This window comes from Alexandromys fortis, unplaced genomic scaffold (genome assembly GCF_014885135.2).
Source record: "Alexandromys fortis isolate MF-2015 unplaced genomic scaffold, M_Fortis_MF-2015_v1.1 scaffold_85, whole genome shotgun sequence".
NCBI lineage: Eukaryota > Metazoa > Chordata > Mammalia > Rodentia > Cricetidae > Alexandromys > Alexandromys fortis.
In genome coordinates this window covers 2,873,238-2,895,026 of record NW_026067975.1, presented here as the reverse complement: position 1 = coordinate 2,895,026, position 21,789 = coordinate 2,873,238, and the positions used below count along the sequence as shown (strand labels likewise).

The 21,789-nt window shown below is 40.0% G+C and overlaps 2 protein-coding genes across 6 annotated transcripts in view; both read right to left on the bottom strand.

Moving 5' to 3' along the window:
- The window catches only part of Trpc1 (transient receptor potential cation channel subfamily C member 1), a 52,768-nt gene extending 45,939 nt beyond the window's left edge, over positions 1-6,829 (bottom strand). For 2 of the 4 annotated variants that reach the window (XM_050157308.1, XM_050157309.1), the window contains exon 1: positions 6,147-6,322. In XM_050157308.1, coding sequence (XP_050013265.1) covers positions 6,147-6,179 — 33 coding nt within the window. In that variant the 5' untranslated portion in view covers positions 6,180-6,322. Of the gene's footprint in view, positions 1-6,146 lie in introns of all 4 variants that reach the window. The other 2 variants (XM_050157306.1, XM_050157307.1) reach the window with 2 other exon arrangements.
- A 3,170-nt stretch (positions 6,830-9,999) lies between these two features.
- The window catches only part of Pls1 (plastin 1), an 85,264-nt gene continuing 73,474 nt past the window's right edge, over positions 10,000-21,789 (bottom strand). For both annotated transcript variants that reach the window (XM_050157345.1, XM_050157346.1), the window contains exons 13-16: positions 17,424-17,557; positions 16,791-16,914; positions 11,977-12,101; positions 10,000-11,740 (exon numbers count right to left, since the gene is read on the bottom strand). In XM_050157345.1, coding sequence (XP_050013302.1) covers positions 11,605-11,740; positions 11,977-12,101; positions 16,791-16,914; positions 17,424-17,557 — 519 coding nt within the window. In that variant the 3' untranslated portion in view covers positions 10,000-11,604. The remainder of the gene's footprint in view (positions 11,741-11,976; positions 12,102-16,790; positions 16,915-17,423; positions 17,558-21,789) is intronic.

The following is a 21,789-nucleotide window of genomic DNA, read 5'->3' as shown; positions in this document are numbered from 1 at the left end:
AACATATGAATATAAATTTCATCATTACTGATGACAGCATTAATGCTGGTCAGTTTTATCACATGTGGGGACTCGCGTCTATAACTGCAGAACCCAGGAGACAGAAGTAGGACTGTTGCAAGCTGAGGCCAGCCTAGGCTACTTACACAGCAAATTCCAGGACAAATTGGACTAGAGACTAAGATTCTGTCTAAAAAATCCCAGCTCCCCCAACTCCACCAAAAACGTTGACCAGTTTTTAAACTTTATATTAACCAAACAGAACTTGAAGCTAGTTGTAAAGTGTGGGAAACTTTGTGTCAAAAATTTACAAATCTTTTCAAACCAAACTTTCTACAAAAACCTTTGGGCCTGAAATTATAACATTTTACTTAAAATATTCCTAATTAAGGCAGGCAGTGGTGGTACATGCCTTTAATCTCAGCAGATGGAGGCAAAGGCAAGATCTCTGAATTTGAGGCCAGTCTGGTCTACAGAGCAAATTTCAGAGCAACCAGGGCTACACAGAGAAATTCTGTGTCAAAAGAAAAAAAAATCCCAATTAATATTTAAAACAGACTAAGAGGTAAAAGCTTTGGAACCCAAAGAAATTCTACTAAACTCATAAATAATTGATATGGTACTGGAATCTTTTAGTCCTAATCATTCACTCCTGATTTTAATGTTATCATTTATTGCTTCTAAATAGTATTTGAATTTTTCATTACCTATATTAAACTATTATTCCTAGTCTTAGACTTCTTAACATCATTAACTTTGATGGAATTAGTCTGAAGAAGACATTTATGATACTCTAATGGGGCAAGAGAATCTCCGATTACAACAGAGCTGGTGCATTCAAATTTAATCTTTCAGCCTCATAATACACTGAGGTTTCACTTGGATAGTTTGTTTTCAACTTCCCAGGAGAGAGTGCTCTGTACTAGGAATAGCCTATCTTCCAAATGTCATATGGGCCATTTAAGATAAACTGAACATTTGCTCAGAGAGATCTATTATATACACAATTATAACATCTTTTTACCCTACTGTTCCTTACTTCTGCCAAGAAAACATCTTTATAATAGAAAAACTCGTAAAGAATATTGATGTAGTCAGTAACTCACTAATAACAGCTTTTTGTCCAATTCCTTAACACAATTAAGAGCTATTTTGTGTTAACACAATTAAGAGCTATTTTGATAGCACGGCAAATAGCAGGAAATTAAAAATAGGAAAAAGAAACGCACCATGAGATCACTACACAGGCCAGTAAGGCAGCTAGCTGCTCAGGCACCGATCATTAAAGTCACTGAGAACCGCTCCCTGTGGCTACACTTCTCAGCTAGTACATTCCACAGCTTTGTTGATTTACGAAGATTCCCTGTACAGAATGCATATGATCTGTAACTAGTGATACTTCACAAGCTGTTTAGAATGCCTGTGACAACCCCAATATTCCTGATGCTAATTATACTCTTATCATCCCTCCTTTCTGCAAATTATTTTCCTCGTACATATCATTTTTTAAAAAAGTTTTTTATTTATTATGTATACATTATTCTACCTGCATGTCTGCTTTCAGGCCACAAGAGGGCACCAGATCTCATTAAAGATGGTTGTGTGGTTACTGGGAATTGAACTCAGAACCTCTAGAAGAGCAGTTAGTGCTCTTAACAGTTGGGCCATCTCTCCAGTCCCAGTGTACATATTAGGTGCTGCCTAACAACACAAAACTCCGCAATACTCAGGAATCTGCATTTAAATCATCCAAACTACTCTCCTCTCTAACCTTACACCCTTCAAATCTCTTCCAAAACAGAAAGTACATATAAACATCTTAAGTATTAACACAACAGTGGCACGATTCTCAAGGAAATGCTGCGCACTTTGAACGCTTCCTGAGCCCAGAGGTACACAGAGCTTCTATAGAAACTTAAAGTATCCTTCCTTATAACATAGCAAGGCTACCACAACGGTGATGGAACACAAACTAGTATGACTCCCGGGGTACAGGTGAAATTCTGCCCCCCTCCACCTTCTCTAACTCCACAGTGAAATGTTCAGAAGCGACTGCTAGAGAAAATACAAATCTTCTGCTAGTACTCCACATGCAGCACTGGCAGAGAGTAAATATTCATTCTTCCCTACTCAGCATAAGCACTAATTAATGATATCAACAAACAAAAGGCTTACATTCACACATATGCTTTAAAGCATCATCTACTTAACACTTTAAATGAGAAAAAATAAAGACATACTTAAGTTTAGGTGCTTGCTAAAACTTTACTTACCCTTTCAGCAGGCAAGAGGCCTTAGGGAGATCAGAGGCTCCCACAAACAAACAGGCTAATTACCACACTAACTCTCAATAAGAAAAACATGGTGGTCTACTTAACATCAATGATACAAAACATTTATTGGCAGCTCTTGTTCAGTTAGCTTAAATTAAAGCCTCTCTGTCTACAAAAAATTCACATATATACTTTGTAAGAATTTTATTTGGGTCTTGAGGTAGATTATTTCCTAATTTTCTAAGAAAACGCCATACTGATTTCCAAAGTAGCTGTACCATATACCTCAAGATCCAGCAATACCACTGTTGGGTACATACCCAAAGGATGCCCAGTCATACCACAAGGACATGTGCTCAACTATGTTCATAACAGCATTATTTGTAATAGCCAGAACCTGGAAACAATCTAGATGCCCCTCAACCAAAGAATAGATAAAGAAAATGTGGTAGATTTACACAATGGAGTACTACTACTCAGTGGTAAAAAATGACATCTTGAAATTTGTATGCAAATGGACGGATCTAGAAAAAAACATATTGAGTGAGGAAACCCAGACCCAGAAAAACAAATATAATATGTACTCACTCATAAGTGACTTCTAGACATAAAAAAAACACAACCTACAGTCCACAACCCCAGACAATCTAGACAACAAAGAGGACCCTAAGAGAGACAACATGGATCTACATAGGAAGGAGAAAAAGAAAAGATCTTTTGAGTAAATTGGGAGTTTGGGGGTCACAGAAGAGGGTAGGTGGAGAGGGGGAGGAAGGGAGGGAAGCAGAGAAAAATGTGTAGTTCAATAAAAACAATAAAAATAGCCTTCTTCAATATAAATATTGGTGTAGCTTCGACGCACTCTCATATTGAATACTGGCAAGAATACATCTCATAGAACACAGGTGAAGATGTAAATGGTGCTAAAAAAAGAACTTGGTACGTTTACATAAATTTGATAGGTTTATATAAAACTCTGCTGTACATCAATAGTACAGAAAATTTCAATCCAATTTTCCTTATTATTTTTAATACAAAAAAGGACCAAGAGTTAACTTTGAGGTGATTCTGATCTATTTTGATGATCCACAAGAACCATTACTAATTGATTAATACTAAGATACGCAATTGCATAGATTGACTGAACTAATTTACATAAAAGCTGGTTATTCCAAACCATAAAATCTCTCTCTTCCCTATTTTTGTTTACTCCTTACTCTGTACACTGTTTATTTTAAACTGCCATTCATCCACGAAAATACACACAACCACCACACTGTTGTAAATTTTCTTTTAAGAATCTCTAGCCTTGCCAGGTGGTGGTGGCGCACACCTTTAATCCCAGCACTCGGGAGGCAGAGGCAGGCGGATCTCTGGGAGTTCGAGGCCAGTCTGGTCTACAAGAGCTAGTTCTAGAAGACTATACTACAAACAGTTCATTCATGTAGAAAGGATTGTTAAATGTAACTAGTTGATTTTTCTGGCCCTATTAAGGATCTCATGCTTGTTTTTTACATTTACACAAAAAACAAAGTTTATAAACTATCCATACAGATAAGAGTTAATTTCCAACTAGTACATCCACATATGGATGTCTTTTCTAACATAAATTATTTTTAAACCTTCAACTATAATCAGATCAATACTAGTGGCTTGACATATATATACATACATATATGTATATATACATATACAAACAACAGATCTGATACATGAAGTTGTGAGGATTAAATTACATGGAACATGCATATATATTATATATATGTAATATATATATTTTAAAGTAGCAGTATTGGTGATTGAACCTAGGGCCTTGTTTATGTTAGGCAAGTGCTTTACCGCTGAGCTATATCCCCGGTCCCTCTGAGCATTAGATGAAAGGGTCTACAAAACGCATGAGCACTCCACTCCAAAGCTACTTTAGTAAACATTTGCCATTTGGGCTAATGAAGATTTCACTGTAAAAGTGGGAGTTAGAGCTATTTCAAGAATTTTTCCACTTTTTTTATATTTGATTTGGACGTTAAAATGTTTTAACAATATTAGTGATTATGAACATAAACAAAAATACGTGTTCCTCTAACTTCAACTCATTTTTAAAATAAATGCAAATTAAAACTTTATGCAAGAAATATGCAGCTTCTTCATCATAGCACATTAACCCCTGTTCTACTTCTTCATCTCTCCAAGGCTTTTAATGATGTTATAAATATATATGTATGTATCAGATGCCAGTTTCCATAGGTAGATAGACAGATATAGATATCTCAAATTGTTTCAACTAGGACTATGGGCAGTTTATAAAACTTTTATAATTAAAACTCCTTTTGAGAACTCTCACGCAACCATTCTAAATATATTTATCACAAAAGTACCTGCTCCAGTCATATTCCATTACAACACTTTTCTGTTCTCAGTTTGACAAGAATATCAAATTTCCTTTCCTAACATACGTTAAATAATCACACAGTTCACTAGAATAAAAGCAGTGGTTCTTGACTGCTGTAGTACAACACCATCATTTCCTTTCTCCGTTTAGATAATTTTTGAGGGAAACAACTCAGGCAAAGCACTTGGGGAAAAATTAAGTAATTTATATAATCTACAGATCATAATTTTGGGACATTACAGACATACATTTTGTATTTCTTTATATTTCTAAGAGTAGTCAAAGATGCCTATGGTAGACTTTAAGAAAATGCTTATTTATTTAATATTACCCGTAAAACATAAAAGTGAGTTGGCAACAGATATAAGGAGACTTTGTTTACATGTCAATGTGCTTTCAAAAAAGCATAAATAATTGCTTTTTGCCTTGCTAAGATCAAGTGTAATTGTGTAAAGAATGAAAAGCTATTTCAAAAGCTTTAAAAGGCTAGGGAGACTGTTGTTGACTTGAGCAAACATATGTAAACAAAACCAAAAACTTCTGTAACTAACTTTCCCACAGTGTAAGGTGGCCTCTAAAATTAGGTTTTGGAAGTCTGCATAGTTCTAACAAGGTTTTCCTAAACGAACACAGCCTTTGCACAACACACTGCTGAACTGAGGCATGACAATGTTCTAGAACTTTTTTTTTCCAGTTAGCAGCCAACTGTAGTCTGAGAGCAATCAAGTTCCCACTCCTGCATTACAACGCATCACTCGAAAGCATGCCTATCTCTTCATGTGCTCATAAAGTGATCAGTTTCTAGATTCAAAAACAGTATACTGCACATATTTTGCCTGTACTTATTTTTCATTTCCTTTGCCTTCCACCAACTCTCTGAAGCAATAAACCTTTCTCCCTATTTTTTTTTTAAAATACCAAAACTCAAAGGGGGTTCCATAAGTTTAGGGAAAGTTTTGGAAAGTAGGGCAGGATTTTTCCTGTCTCGTCCTGATTTCATATTATTTCTGCTTAGGATAATGGAATACCTAATTCCACTCAACTGCAGCAGGCACTGGCAGCTGATGCTAAACAGAAGTCTTTAGATTAAAAAAAAAAAAAATTGCAAGGTGACAGCCCATGAATTGGAGAAATCGTAAGGGAAATAAACAGAATTTTCGACTTAGAAGGTCCAAAACTAGCCTCTGGCTCCCAAAGATAGGACTCCAACCTGGAGTTTGTCAGTGGCAGCAGTGGGGCAACTTTGGGATCAGGGCACCCAACTAGCCACCAAACATCCCACCTGCAGGAGTCCACCGCCCCCGCCCTTCCTGCCTGCAGGCTCCTGCTCAACCGGGCAGAAGTCCTGCGGGTCTCGCAGGTAGGGACTAGCCGCTGGGCGCAAGAAAAAGCGGGAGTTCGGGAGTAAGTTGAGGCGGCACGGGCAGGACCCAGGGAGTGAGTCTTAGGGTGTCCAGAGGCGGAGAAAGGGGCCTAGCTCTCACCCTTGTCGCACGCCAGCAAGAAAAGCTTCTCATTCAAGGTGTTCTCCTCCTTCACCTCCCGCACATCCTTCAGCGCCATCACTTCGTTGGGCGACGAGGAGGATGGGGAGGAAGGCAGGGAGGAGGAGGAGACTCCCGAGAGGTCCGTGCTCGGGTACAGGGCCGCCATCATCGCGGCCCACGACGGGGGTAGGCCAGGAGACGGAGGTTGGGCCCCCATGGGCGCCGACCCCGACCCCAGCCCCGCCCCAGAGCTGGAAAACGGGTGAGTCGTTCCCAGGGCCACATCTGCCTGCGGCCCGTTGGCCCCGTAGGGCGTCGCCTCGCCCCGGAACCAGCACTCGCCCTCCACGGACAGCCCCAGGTTGGTGGCCGCACCGGCGCGACCCCGGGGCCAGCGCCCTCTGCCCAGCCGCCGACGCCCCGGTCGAGCTGGTCCGCGCCCGTCCGGGGACGACAGAGTGGAGCGCGCCAGGGCGGCAGCGGTGCGCGGGGCCGTGCCAGGAGCCGCGGGGGCCGCGCAGGGGGCGGCCCGGCCTGGGAGGGAGTGAGGGGGCCGCCGGCCGAGGAGCTCGGCGCTGCGCTTCGCCGCACGTCAGGCTCCGGGGCTGTGGGGACCGTTGGCCCGGCTGCACCCGCGGGAGGCAGAGGCTCGCCGCTCTCTCCTCCTCACGTCACCCTCAGCCCCGCGGAGGCGACGACACCGGGGCGGGGCTGGCGGCGAAGCCCGCCTCGAGGGGGCGGGGTCTGCCGGGGCGGGACCGGTGGGCGGGGCTCCAGGCCTGACGCCCCGCCCTCGTCAGTCGCCTAGCGCCCCTGCAGCACCTATAGGAACCCGAGGAGGGGCCTGGGAACCACCTGGTCGCAGTTCTTAGGTTGCAGATTAGCGGTAGCTGCTGCTGCTGTCGCTGCTGCGGCACAGAAAGTAAATGCACCGCAGTGTGCCATTGAGCTTTTGAGGAATTGTCCTAGAGCCTGGCCAAGCAACCCGATTTTGGAGTTTGTGTTTGTGTTTACGTTACCCTTGTTCCTAAAGGCCGTTTATAATTTCTCTTGTGATTATAATATGGTCTAACATTCCTGATATGTCTAAAGTCATTATATATATGCATTCACATGTAATTCAAAGGTGACCTATAAGCATTGCGTATGCACAGTTTAGGACTTAACTCTCCACACAGTCCTGTCAGTGAATTAGTTACATTTATCACATCTAATGTTAAGAGGTTTGTTATTTAGGCATAGGCTGATTGACACACAGCAAGTGTGATTTGAAATTACATCTTTTCAATAATTCCTATTGCTTCCTACAGTCAATGCTGGGGGAAAATCTGAATTCTGTGTTTAGGGTTTAGATTTTTAAGACATGGAATAAATTTACTTAGGAATATCTTAAATTTGAGGGGAATACTTCCTCTCCCATTCAGGTTGCTTTGTCCCATTACTTTCTCAACCAATATTTTAATTTCCTAATTTTTAAAATCAACATTCTCTTTAGATGTTCTCTAAAAGGCCGTAGGAGATTCCAAAGACACCTTCTCAAGCATTTTTCTCTATGTTTACTTTAAAATAGCCTCTAGAGTCATTCTGTTTTTGGTTTCTAGACAATCTCCCTATTATTCTGTAATACAGTTCCAAGTTTATGTATTTTGTGACATTTCCAAGTGACTCATGGTGAGTCCAGTGGAAACACAAAAATGCATACATTTTATTGATCCACAAATGTTCAGTCAGTAGCAGAACTCTAACCCTGGCCTATCCAAAATTTCACTGTTTGAAGTTAAAGAATTCAAATGGTTCACAGCCCTATACACAGGTTCTTTAGCCAAAGAATTGCCATGGGGCCTGGATTAACTTCTAAGATTTGGAGGAATTCCATCCCACTGTGGTAGAAATCTTAGGAGAGCTTCTAAAGCATGAGAGTCTACCTCGGGCAACCTGGTGTTACACTTCAGGTTTTTGGATGGTCTCAGTTATAGACTATCTTCTTTTTTCTTCTTCTCTAGTAAACTGCTTGACCAGCACAAACTGGATCATTCAAAGTCACTTACACATTTTGCATGTAAAATATGAAGACCAGTGTAGTGATATTTTGTTTGTGTTTTAACAAATAAAGCTTGCCTCAAGATCAGAGTGCAGAGCTAAACCACTAGAGGCCAGGGAGTGATGGTGCGTGCCTTTAATCCCAGAACTAGGGAGACAGACACTGGGATCTCTGTTAGTTCAAGGCCACCCTGGGCTACAGGAGATTGAATCTGTCTAGAAGAGAAACTGTTCCCACAAAGGTGATCCCGGCACTTGGGTAGTGGAGACAAGAGTGATCTGGCTAGTCAGAGAGAGGAATATAAGGCGGAGGAGACAGGAGCTCAATGCAGTCTGAGGACACGATCATCCCTCCATCTGAGTATTGGTAGTTTTTGTAAAAGGTCTCTCTAGTGGCTGGCTGCACTGCTTCTGTGATCTCTTAGCTTTCACCCCCTAATATCTGACTCAGGTTTTATTTATTAAGTCCGATTAGAATTCGTGCTACAGACCAGGAATGGAGTTATGATGAACAACTGAATGCAAAACTCAGAAGTAATATTACTTCAAGCCACTCCCTCAAGTCACAGGTATAAAAAAAAAATCCCAACTCAAGAGAAGGGAAATTAGATCTAGCCCTACAAGTAAGGTAGATCCTACACATATTTTTCAACGTCGTCCTCCCCATACTGATCTAGGGCCACCTCTGTCTGTTTCTTTCTCACAGGGCCTGCTAGGCTCTATTTGCATTTGTTTCCCTGCTGAGCACAGCCCAAAACAAAACCCCTTGCCTAACTACCCAAATAATCTCCCCTCAGCTCCCAAGTCCCACTGTAGCACATCCTCCTGCTTCTTCCATCCATAATCATTACTCCTTTCTTGCTTTATTTACTGCTATTTCTTTGTTGGCTGACTGTCACCACTAGAATTTAGGTCAAAAGACTGTCTATTTTTTTTTCTTAGCTGAATCCCAAGAATCTCATGTAGTATTTGAACACTGGAGACAATAAATTTGTGCTAGTGAATTTTACTTGTTCAAATGATTTCATCACAAACTAAATGTGTAATAGTCATGTAGGTAGTCGCTAACAAAATTCTTCATATGAGGGCTGGTGAGATGGCTCAGCGAATAAAAGTGCTGTTTGTGAAAACTTGAAGACCTTAGTTTTTGTTTTTGATGATTTTTCAAGACCGGGTTTCTCAGTGTTGCCCTGGTTGTCCTGGAACTTGCTCCTTAGACCAGGTTGGCCTATGGATTTGCCCGCCTCTGCCTCTCAAGTGCTGGGTGGGATTAAAGGTGTGCACTACCACCTCCTGGTGAAAACCTGAGTTTATTCCCAGAAAGGTGTTAGGGAAAACAGACTCCACAAATCTGTCTTCTGGCCCCCACATGTATAATGCATGCATGTCCATCAACACACATCATCTACACACACAATGATAAAAAACAGTACAATTTTGAATTTTAATTTTTCTTTCTTAAAAATTTTATTTTTTGTTTTATGTACATTGGTGTTTTGCCTGCATATCTGTCTGTGTAAAGATGCCGGATCCTCTGGAACTGGAGTTACAGACAGTTGTGAACTGCCATGTAGGTGCTGGGAATTGAACCAGAGCCCTCTGGGAGAGCAGTGGGTGCTCTTAACTATTGAGGCATCTTTCCAGCCTCTTAATTTTTTTCTTATATGAAAGAAAAAGAAACCTGACCTCCAAAGAAGTAAGTTTTTGCATTTCTTCATTTAGGTGTTGTATTCTTTTGTGGTAAATAAGTTTATAACAGACCAATATTGAAGGCTCTATAGATTTCTTTAAATGAAATGAATACACAAATACGCATTCTACATACACAGCATTTTATTAAGTATACTTTGTGAGAAAAAGAATGCCTTAAAGTACTAAATTCCATGTCAATCAGATTATCTTAGTAAATATGACGGTGAAAAAAATCAGAGAAGCATGATTTAAATATTCTCAGAAGAGCAAAAGCCTACTTACATCTTCATATAAGAAAACAATCATCAAAATATAAAAGGCAAAGAAATCTCTTGTAGAAGAATATATTTAAGAACTCCACCTGTTAGTATTTCATTTAAAAAAGTCTACCCTAAAGACACAGACACTCTCACCCTTAACATAAATGCTTTGACCAGGGGAGGGGGAGGATGTAGACAACTCATTCGCACAGAGAAAAGCGAAGCACTTCCGCCACACAGTAGGAGAGCTCACTGGCACTAAAGTGGAAGGTGGGAGCGTATTTCTGGCTTCCACTATGAGCCACAGAATTTCTCTACTGCTAAAAATTCTGGGGGAAAGAGGTTTCAAGTTTTAACTCTTCCTAAGGAACACAAACCTTAAACATTTCCAGGTTACACACGGCTGTGAGAAACACAAAACTATGATGGACATTAGCTGTTATGTGCTTTCTACTGAGGTTATTTGGTGGACATATTCTAATTATGTCGGCTTCATTACAACTAGTAATGAAACTAGCAAGTGTAATGCGATGCTAACAGGATAGTATCGATGTCAGTTGGGATGGTCTATCCAGTGTTTGGCTGCAAGTATTTGAAAGGAATTAGGTGAAAAAATAACTATACACACATTCATAATTAATATTTGTAAAAGATATCTTCACATATCAGATCTCACACATCTTCTAGGGGCAAAATAAATACTTAATGGCTAGCTGACCACTTAATACATACCATTTGAGAAAATATGGGCAATTCAGATGGTATAGGGAAAAACATATATGTAGCATCTTACCAACATATAGTATTGTGCTACATGTCAGAAATAAGGCTATATTATCAAACTAGGACATGTAAAATAGCAATGCAATTACAATCAAACTTTAAGTAAAAAGTTCCTACAACTTATGCAAGAGAGTGAACCTTGAGGTCTATTCAAGAATTAGTTTTCATATTCAAAAAGTTTTATGTTGGTGAGCCATATTTACCCCTTTAAATTTATATGTGAGATAGAAATTTACAGCAAGGTTACAGTTGTAGATCCCTTTACAGAGGTAAAAAAGGATTGAGTTGGACTATGACTTTAGGTACATTTGTGATCAAAATTAAATAACACTTCAAAAAATCCAAACACATTTAATAGCAGGACCTGACAAAACTTTATACAGATCTTTTTTGGAGCTATGAAAAAGAATGATTAGTCTTATTTTGTAAGACCTTTAGGAAATAAAATAATTTAATTTTGAAATAGCAGCTTGATAAGATGTTCCTGTCTTGGTATTGATTGTTAAAGTAATCAAAAAGATTGAGAAATTCTAACTAGTATGGACAAAATGTTATTCATTACTGAATACAGAACTATTTTGAGCATACAGACACTCTGATTTTATAGCCACTACAATTCAAAATTCTGTAAACGGAGACATTCGGTGTGTTTAATGTGGCAGATGATAGTAAATGCTTCATTATTTTATTCTGTTCAGTCCTTTTCCCATGAGGCAGGCAAACACTGTCATGACCATCTTTGGTTTTACTTCTACGAGGTCATCAGGTAATGCATATATCCGGGCACCAATCTTCCGAGCAACTGAAATGGCATATCTTGAAAAGAGAAGAAAGACACCTTGGCATTTGTTGTCCACCATGTTTTAACTTCATACATTTTAAACAGAAGAATTCTTTTTTTTTACGAGATTAACTTTTACAAAAAGATTAAGGATGTGATTTTTTAAAAATCATATTCCGCATACGAATTGTACTTTAAAAGATAAAAACGTCCCTGTAAGTATTTTAGGTCATGACTGTGAGAAGATCAACGTGGTCTGATATAAACTTACTTAGCGTTGTTCAGTTTGTCCTCATCAGTAAGGTTTTCTCTCTTGATCATTTCTGGACGAACTGCATTTGGTGCAATGGCGTCTATTAAATCTAAGACAGGCAAACTTGTACTAATGGATTTATCCTAGGAAATAAAGAAAACATACATGAACATCTTACCTTTAATTTTCACAAATGCCAGCTTCTGGTCACAGTCATATAACTGGAACCAACCTATAAATTTTCTTTGTACTTAATATTAAACTTTTCTGCAAACAACACATATAGCAGATTATTTAAATTAAGATTTTCCTTTAGTCTTAATGTAAATTATAGCATATAGAGTTGCCTCATACCTGAATTATAGTTCCTACTTTTGCCAACTGAAGCATCTATTCTGTGAAAAATAATTTTGAAACAGAGTCGATGTGTTTTAAATTAATAATTTTATATTTTGTGGACCATGAATTCCTAAGACTTGGGTCAGTATTTTCAGAAAGAGAATCAAATAGTGACAGGAACCTCACATTTACAAAGATGGCGTTCTTGGTGATTTAAGTGTTTTGTCGTTATATTGTAATCTACATGACAGAAACAAATGAACTATACCCTCTTTTAACTATGAAGTACTTAAGTCCAAAAGATCAAATGCTAACACAGCCAATAAACATGAAGTATTTGACTATGACAGTAGAATATTATTACCCAGGATGTTTCATTTTCTAGTTACTTCCAGAATGAATTAAAAATGGACAGCCACTCTAGGGGATAGAGTATTGTAGTTAAAATATAAAATCTGAACTGATTCTGTAACTTGCCTGCTGATGGGAAAATGATCTGTTGTTCTAAGCTTGAATAATGACCTCAATTGCTTGCCTACCCAACACTGGCTCACACCTTACCTCTCTCTGTTCTAACAGAACCCATATTTTTGCTGTGTCCCTACCTTAATGTGGACATGAGCTTCAAGGAAAGCTCTGGCCATCCAGTGCTCTAGGAATGAACCTGAATTGCATGTAGGTCATGCATTTGAAACAAACTTTATGTGTAAAGAATACAAAACCAGATATACAATGTATCTGTGTATTAAAAATTCATAGAGAAGGGCTGGAGAGATGGCTGAGCAGTTAAAGAGCTGCGCTTCCAAGGGACCTGGATTCAGTTCCCAGCACCCATGTGGTGGCTCACAACTATCTTTAACTCCAGTGCCGAGGGATCTAAGCCCTCTGCTGACCTGCACAGACACTAGGCATGCACATGGTGCACAGACTTACGCATACGCAAAACACCCACAATATAAATAATTGACAGGGAAGGGATAATTAAGGAAAAAAAAGTATCTAAAAAAGCCCTTGTGGAGGGGCAGTAACAAAGTGGAAAGCCCCAGTCTAAGACGAACAGAGCAGTTCTAGCGCCACAGTGATTTTACTTGAGCCTCAGTTAATTGGGCTTTCAGAAACCAACAACCTTTCCTGAATGTGAATGTGAATGAAGCTCTGTCCTAACAGCACTAGAACTAAGAGGAGAATCAGCTTAGGGGTAGAGTTGGCAGGTTGATGGCAAAGCAGTCATGGGTGGTGCAGTGAACTACAGGCTCAAATACTCCTGAAGACTGACCAACCTTTCTTTGCCTGTCTGCTATTGTCCTCAGCACCTTTCTCTTTAAACCGGTTTGCATCCGACTCTTGAAGACAGAAACACCTCTACCTGAGCTCTGGGACGGGAATGCCACAGAATTCTTGGCCATTATTGTAAGGAACAATGATTTTTCCCCCTCCTATTTTTTGTGTTTTACCGTGGGGGGAGTTTTTACCGAATTCAATAAAAAGTTTAAGTTTCTAAAGATTTTATCAGATCCTTAAATAATATTTCCAAGAAAACAGACCTATCTTCTAACTCCCCTGACTTGTACATTATCATCGAAAGACGTTTTATTATTGCAAAGGGATAGAGGATATTGTGAAAATCCCTAGTTCCATATACATTACAGCACTTTTCCTTTAAGTTAAACATAAAGAAATTAAATAAGGAGAAAGTCTCTAGAATCTTAAAAGAGAATGAAACCTAGAGGTTAGCCTGATTTCCAAGATAGCATCTCTTTCCTTTGATTTGTTACTCTATTTTATTATTCTTCTCGTTGTTTTTAAGAATAAAAGTGGCAACAACAGTGATGTAACCAAGAGAGTCTTCTAAAAGATTCAACAGGAATGTTAATGGCACATCTGATGCCCTTTATAGACAGGCAGTGCCATTAACGCAGCCAGCCCCATTTCCTGAGCCCTCCCTGCATGTCAGACATGCTTAAGTCTTTTTCTGTTTGTTAACTTATTTAGTTTTACGATAATCTTAGAAGACAGATATTATCTCCATCTTAGACTTGGGGGAAACCAAAACACAGAGAAATTAATATTATAACTTGTCCAAGAACAATTGGGTACTCGGGTACTAAATGAAGAATCACATATTAGGTCGGTTTCGTTTACCCATAGACGTAACCCGGCTACTAGTGCAAGCTGCCAAGGTTTCCGAGAAGTAGGTGTCTTTGTGCACTGCCATCTCTTTAGCTGATCTGCACAGTACTGCCGACACCTCATACTGCAATGCTCCTTCCTTTTCTTATTTATGTCCTTTCCTGAACAGTGAGTTTCTTTGAGGTAGCCATGGTAACAAGGCACCTGACACAGTGAGCTTTGATATTACAGAATGAATAAGTAATATGTCAGTCACACAGGTTACAAGTCTGAGGCAAGAGTTCAACCCAGGGCCATCCAACTACAAAGTTTGGTTTTGAATCTGCAGTTAGACAGATCTTGATAGGAAAGCCGGTTCTCTTTAAAGGTGTACGGCGCGGACAAGTTATTTAACTTCCCGAATGTCCCAGTTTTGCTCCTAGAGTTGGTAAATGTGAAGTCTGCTTAGCATAACGACTACCAGTCTCTAAAAACGGCAATTACAATTATTACTTGCTGATATGCTACTTCTCCGTCTTCTTAGAGAGGGACAATTCTTTACAAATAAAAGGGTTAAATATATCTTTTCTAACATGCCTAATTATGGCATGTCTTGAATGTGGTGAATTCAGGCTTTTCTTTCTGAAACAATCACCTTTTTCACATTATGCCTTTTACTCAGTGTTCCCGATTTAGAACCACGTTCTCGCTGATCTTGAATTAATCTGCTCTGGACAATGTGCTTTAGAAACCATCCTCTCAATGTTGCCTCTAATCAAGATGGCTGCTCCTAGCTTGTTAGCTCCCTGTGTTGTCCACCAGTTCAACCTGTCGTCCAGCTGATGTTCAAATCGACTTGCGGGGTTTTGTTTTGTTTTTAGTTTTTAAATGTTTATTATGCTGAGTTACTTAAGGCCATTTTCATGAGGTGTATGCACTTTGAGCCTATATACCACCATCAAATCTGTTTTCTCTGTCCGCTCTTCACTGACTATGGAGTTAGAAAGATCAACCAGACTGTACACTTGAGAAAATCAGTTCTATGGCTTGAATTTTATGATCTGCTCCATAGTAGAATTACATCCATTGTACAGCTTTGTCTTTAATAGAAGTGATGGACACTGAGGGGGTAAATAAACTTCTTACACTTTCTGGAGTTTTCTTAGCTAGAAAAGCTATATACTTTATATCAATAAATATTCCTGTCTCTAAACGTTTCTTCTTTGTATTTGAAAATTTATTTACACACATACACACATTTGCTTGCTACCAGGGTCGAACCTAGAACCTTATGCAATCTACCATTCTTATTTTTAATAAATATGCAAGTAAGCGTAACTTTAGCATTATAATTTCAATGATGACCAATTACAGAATTTTATAATATACCACATTCCTATTTATATTTTAAAATTGTATTTTGTATCTAAAACAGGGAGACAAATCAGACTAAAAGTTATAAACAATAGTGCTATCGGCTCCAAGATACAAAAGAAGAGAAAAATGTGTACTTGAATTAGGACCCAGGGAACATATTTCCCAAGATCTATTCTGTTAAAACCATTGGAAGCATTGGTCTTTATAAAGTGACTTAATTTACCAATGTATGATATTTCTCTCAAATACTGTTAAACACACAGAGCAAAGGCAAAGAAAGGAATAAAGATGGGTAGGTGTCTTTTAAAATAGCTTAGGGTTTCATTTATTGGCACTTTGTTTTCAAAAACAGAAATTGCTGGGCTTTTTCTAAACATATAATGAAAGTCACAAACATAAGGGTCACTGAATGAATATGCTCAAGCAAACATGCTTATTTGTAGCTTATACCAGCTTGCATGCAACAGCAGAACACAATGGAAACGCATGGAAATTAGTGGGCATGTTGGTGCGGATTACATTCTCCGTGCTGCATGAATCGTCCACAAATGCGCAGAAGAAAGTGTTAAGTGCATTATGAAACCAGATGACAAGAATCGTGTTTCCTACCAGTTCTCTCAATCCCCACTTGCATCGCCTTGGCTGGCTCTGTATGGCTTGGAAATGAGGCCAGTGTGATTCAGACCCTGCTGCTAGGGAGCACAAAACATTACAGGCCTATATGAACAACCAACACACTGCAGCTTCTTTTTCACTTGACAACTGGAGTTTTGGCTCAATTCTATTTCTGACATCAGATTACCATGTTAAATGCACTAACCTGCATCTCTGTTCAATAGATAAACGAATAGAAAATATAAGAATTCAAATTATTCCGAGTTTACACATCCCAGATAATTACTATGCTAAATCCCTGGGTGATATGTTTCTGAACCTCACTAATGTAATTCTCATTAAAAAAATCCCTTCAGTTAACTTAGGTATTAACTTTTAAAGGTTCTTGTTACCTTGAAGTTGGAAATAGAAGTGCTCTTGTTTGCATTTTTGAGAGTCTGATTGACCCACTTAATAATGATGTCATCGTTGACTTTTTCGCCTTCCCCAAGATCTGATAACACATTCAGTGTGTATCTGCAACAGAAACGATATGAACTTGAGACAAGGGGATGGAATTTGTTTTCACATAATTTATATCAGCCTTTAAGAAACAGCCAGGTGTGGTGGTTTTCACCTATAACCCCAACACTTGAAAGGCTGAAACTAGAGGATCGCAAGTTCCTGTCTCCAAAATTTAAATTTCTTATTTTAGTCTGGCATTCGCACTTAATTACATTCAAAAGTTACAAAGTTCACTAATCAAAACAGAACGCTGCCAGATAGTATTTTAAATATTTAAAATAATTCCTTCCAAAGGCATTGAAGAAGTATTAATAGAAAATGACTGTATCATTAGAGATTAACCCATTGTAATTTTTGAAAATATATAACCAATAGCAAACCTTTTACAGAATTAATTTATTTCACATTGTTTATTTCTTATGTATGCTCACGAGTCTCCCAAAACTAGCAACGTGTCTAGTTCAAATGACTTGTTGAGGGAACTCAGTGTTACAATGAAGAATGAAGACCTGAGCCTTTACCTCCTCATCAACTGCCAGACCAGTGCCAGAGTAAGGGTTGGGTTCCCTTCGTTTAAGTCCTGCCCACCAATGCCAACCAACGAGAATTTGGCCTCATTTTTCCCAAGCTCTACTGCATAGTTACAGTTCTCAATCTGTAAGTAAGCAAAACTGTTAGTATTTTAAAAACAAAACAACAGATTTGAAGAATATTCCCAGACTATGCCAGCCTAGTCCAACCACCGGAGAAGTAACAGCAATGACACTATGTGACCAAATGTTATTTTTTAACGACCAAGTGAAACAATTACACCCAATTTACAGGGAAGTGATCAAAACAACAAAGGGGGCTGGAGAGAAGGCTCAGACTTTAAAAGCACTGGCTGCTCTTCCAGAGGACCTGAGTTCAATTCCCAGCAATCTAAAATTAAATCTGGTGCCCTCTTCTGGCCTGCAGACATACATGCAGGCAGAATACTGTATACATAATAAATAAATCTTTAAAAACAACAACAACGTGATTCTGAAAATGGACGAATTTAATCCCAGCATTTGGAAGGCAGAGGCAGAGACACGCAGATCTCTGAGTTTGAGGCCAGCCTAGACTACAGAGTGAGTTCCAGGACAGGCCCCAAAAGTTACAGAGAGAAACCCCATCTCGATTAAAAAAAAAAGAAAAGAAAAAAGAAAATGGTTGAACAGTGCTAGCCCCCCTCCAACTTGAATACAGATTATATAGTTTCTTAGAAAGTCTATGGCTATATTCCACAGAGAAATCCTTTCTCAAAAAAAAAAAAAAAACAAAAAGTACTAGTCTCCCCTTCAATTTGACTACAGTTTATTTGAAAGCCTATGGATGTGTTCTCTGAAATTCAGGTCCTTGCCCACTTGATTCTGCAAAGGCCTTGTCTGGGATGTAGCTGCTGTGCAGGAGTCTCCTCCTAGAAAAGACATTCTACCTTGGAGAGAAGTTTCTTCAGCCACAGTGTGTTCTAAAGGGAGGCGAAACATTCCATCTTGCAGGGAAGCTCCTTAAAATTCAGTAAGGATGCTGAGACTCAGCATCAGAGTAGCTAACCTGCTTAGAAGAGTCTGAGCCCAGCTGAGCCACTGGAAACGGATTTTCCACCCTACTAAGCTGCTTGCAGTCTGTGCAGTGTGCTCCAGGTTCCCAGCTTTCATTAGCTGTCTGTCACCCATGCTGGGGTGGGCACTGGTGTTATTTCTGCTCCTGTAAGTGACCCCTCACTCCATACTCTTTTATATGGCACCCCAATAAAACTCACTGGCTCACCAATGTGGACTTTGGAGGGATCCTCACTTTGGTCTGTCATCAGTTCTCTATCTGGAGTGGGAAGATGCTGGCTTGCTAAAGTCACCCCAGGAACAAGTCGCACGACAGTTCAGTGATAGAGTAATTTCTCCATATGTATGAGATTCTTGGGTTCCCACGACTCACAAAACATAATTAAAAAATCTTAACTATACAAGCCAATTATCTGGTCCTTATTAACTTCCTTAGAGTCAGAGCTATGTTATGCTTAGTTTTTACATGTTTTCTTTTGCTATGCATAGTATCAATTTCCTATAAAAAGTGTTCAGTATAAATCCCTATAGCTGGGCGGTGGTGGCTCACGCCTTTAATCCCAGCACTTTAGAGGCAGAGGCAGGCGGATCTCTGTGAGTTCAATACCAGCCTGGTCTACAGAGCAAGTTCCAGGACAGGCTCCAAAGCTACACAGAGAAACCCTGTCTCTTCACAGCAACAGAACATAACTAAGACAAACGCCAAGTAAATCATTTTCCCACCAACTTACTCATTTCTAGTCATGGAAACCCAGTTGGGTCCTTTCTAAATGTGTGTTTAGGTGCAGTCTCTACAGAGGCTTCTATCAGTCATCATCTGGTGACATATGTATCGGAGGTACGCTTTTTATGTTTTTCACTGCTTTCCTCTGTGTGTTCATAGTTGTGTGTAGGTATGCGTGTGCAGGTGATACAAATGTGGCATATGCATGCCTCAGCACTAATGCGGAGGTCAGAGGGCAACCCCAGGCATCAGTCCTCATCTCCACCTTGTTACTCTGCTGCATACCCTCAAGCGTTAGGCGATTCTCCTGCCCCACTCCCACTTCCCCATAGGAGCACTGGGGTTATAGACACTGCTGCTACATGTCCAATCTTTATGTGAACTCTTGGGATTTGAACTCAAGTCCTAACACTTGTAAAAAGGACTTTTCCCACAAAACCATCAATGCAACTCCCTGCCCCCGCCCCCGGCCAGGTATTTCTGCACTGATGAAATTGTAAGCTCTAAAATCCTCCCCCTCTCTCTTTAGTATTTGGGGTTTTATCACATGCATGTAGCATCTGCAGAAGCCAGAAGAGTGCATGGGCTCTTCTGAAACTAGAATTACACACGGTTGTGAGCCAGCATGTGGTTGCTGGGAATTGAACCCAGGTCCTCTGGAAGAGCAGTCAGTGCTCTTGACTGCTGAGCCATTTCTCCAGCCCCAAGTCTTAAAGATTTATTACACAAGTAGGAAAAAAAAGGTGTTTACTAAATACGTCTTGGAAAAAATATTAATTGAGAAGAGTATAATTAGTTTTCTTTCCCAAGTCAGTCAAGACTCCATTCAAAAGTTAAGACAGAGGTGCAATCACACACGCACACACACACACACACACACACACACACACAAAATAATTTTTTATTAAAAAATTTAAACAATTTTAGTACTCATAGTTAATTATCCCTGCTTAGCATATTTAGTAGAAATAAGACTATGGGGATGTATATAATGGCAATAAGTGAAATGAATGTCTAGTTTATGAAATAACGTGTTACACTATGAATAGGAAGAGAAATCGGTGAGGATGAAAGGGAAACCTTTCCAGTTAACGACAGTCACGGCTCTGTGTGAAATGTGTCTCAGTAAAGGCAGATTCTGAGGAGAGATGATGGCAAGAAGGGAGATGGGGATGCTAGTGTGGAGCCCAAGATGATGCCGATACAACCAGCAATGGCTAGGAAACCACAAATTAGTGCTACCATACGGGAGAGCATGTGGTCTATCTGGGGTAACATCTGGCTTTCAGTGTGGCGCACGGCCCCATACACAGCTTTTGACATAGGTTTTGGGGGCTGAGTTCAGGTTATTAAGTCTGCACAGTCAGCACTTTCCCACCGGAATCGTCTTCCCAGCCTGACTCTCTAGTTGACTTTTTTTTTTTTTTTTTTTTGGTTTTTCGAGACAGGGTTTCTCTGTGGCTTTGGAGCCTGTCCTGGAACTAGCTCTGTAGACCAGGCTGGTCTCGAACTCCCAGAGATCCGCCTGCCTCTGCCTCCCAAGTGCCGGGATTAAAGGTGTGCGCCACCATCGCCCGGCCCAGCCTGATTCTCTAGTTTCTCGTGAGATTGCTAAACTGAAATTATAAAAGGTCAAAGGATTTTATTAAATATTCCTACCAGGCGGTGGTGGCGCACGCCTTTAATCCCAGCACTCGGGAGGCAGAGGCAGGCAGATCTCTGTGAGTTCGAGGCTAGCCTGGTCTAGAAGAGCTAGTTCCAGGACGGGAACCAAAAAAGCTATGGAGAAACCCTGTCTCAAAAATAAAAAAAAAATATTCCTGTTATATATTATTAAAGTGATTTTAGAAGTGCCATAAAAATGAACACTTTTTCTAAGGTTTCATTTCTCAGCTACATACTACCCCACCACTATCCATTTCCTTCGGCCTCCACCCCTCTTCTAGCTTCCCTGTGACAAAATTCAATCCGTTTCTGGATTCTGACTCAAATACAGCCTCCAACATGAAGCCAGTTGGATGGGAGGACGTGTGGCCCTTTTCTCTTTAAAGCCCACAGTGCCCATTTCGCTCACAGTCACGGGCATACGTATCTTATCCCCATCATTTCTGGGGCACTTCCTAAGCAGCAGCTCCACGGCTCGAGCTTTTCTTCTGTGCACCACACCGTGCACGTAGTAAGAAATCAGAATACATCTCGTGAATAAATGAGCAGGGAGGATTGAGCGAGTAGTGGCGATTATAGCAGAAGAGGGCACTTAGGCTGCATCTCAATAACAGAAGCACCAAAACTTGTTAAAGATGAAAAGAGTGTATGTGATGTGGGAGTGTCATATATCAATCTGTTGATTTCATTGGTTAAGTTATAATAAACCAGCTGCTTGGCCTCATGGCTTGGAACATAGATGGGAGGAGTAAACAGAATAGAATTCTGGGCGGAGGAGGAAGTGAGGTCAGACTCTGCTCTGCTCCCGGAGAGACTCGACATCTCTGCACTCTGGAGCAGAGACACCAAGATGGACGGAGGCTAGAATCTTCCCGGTAAGCGCACCTTGGGGTGCTTACACACATCATTAGA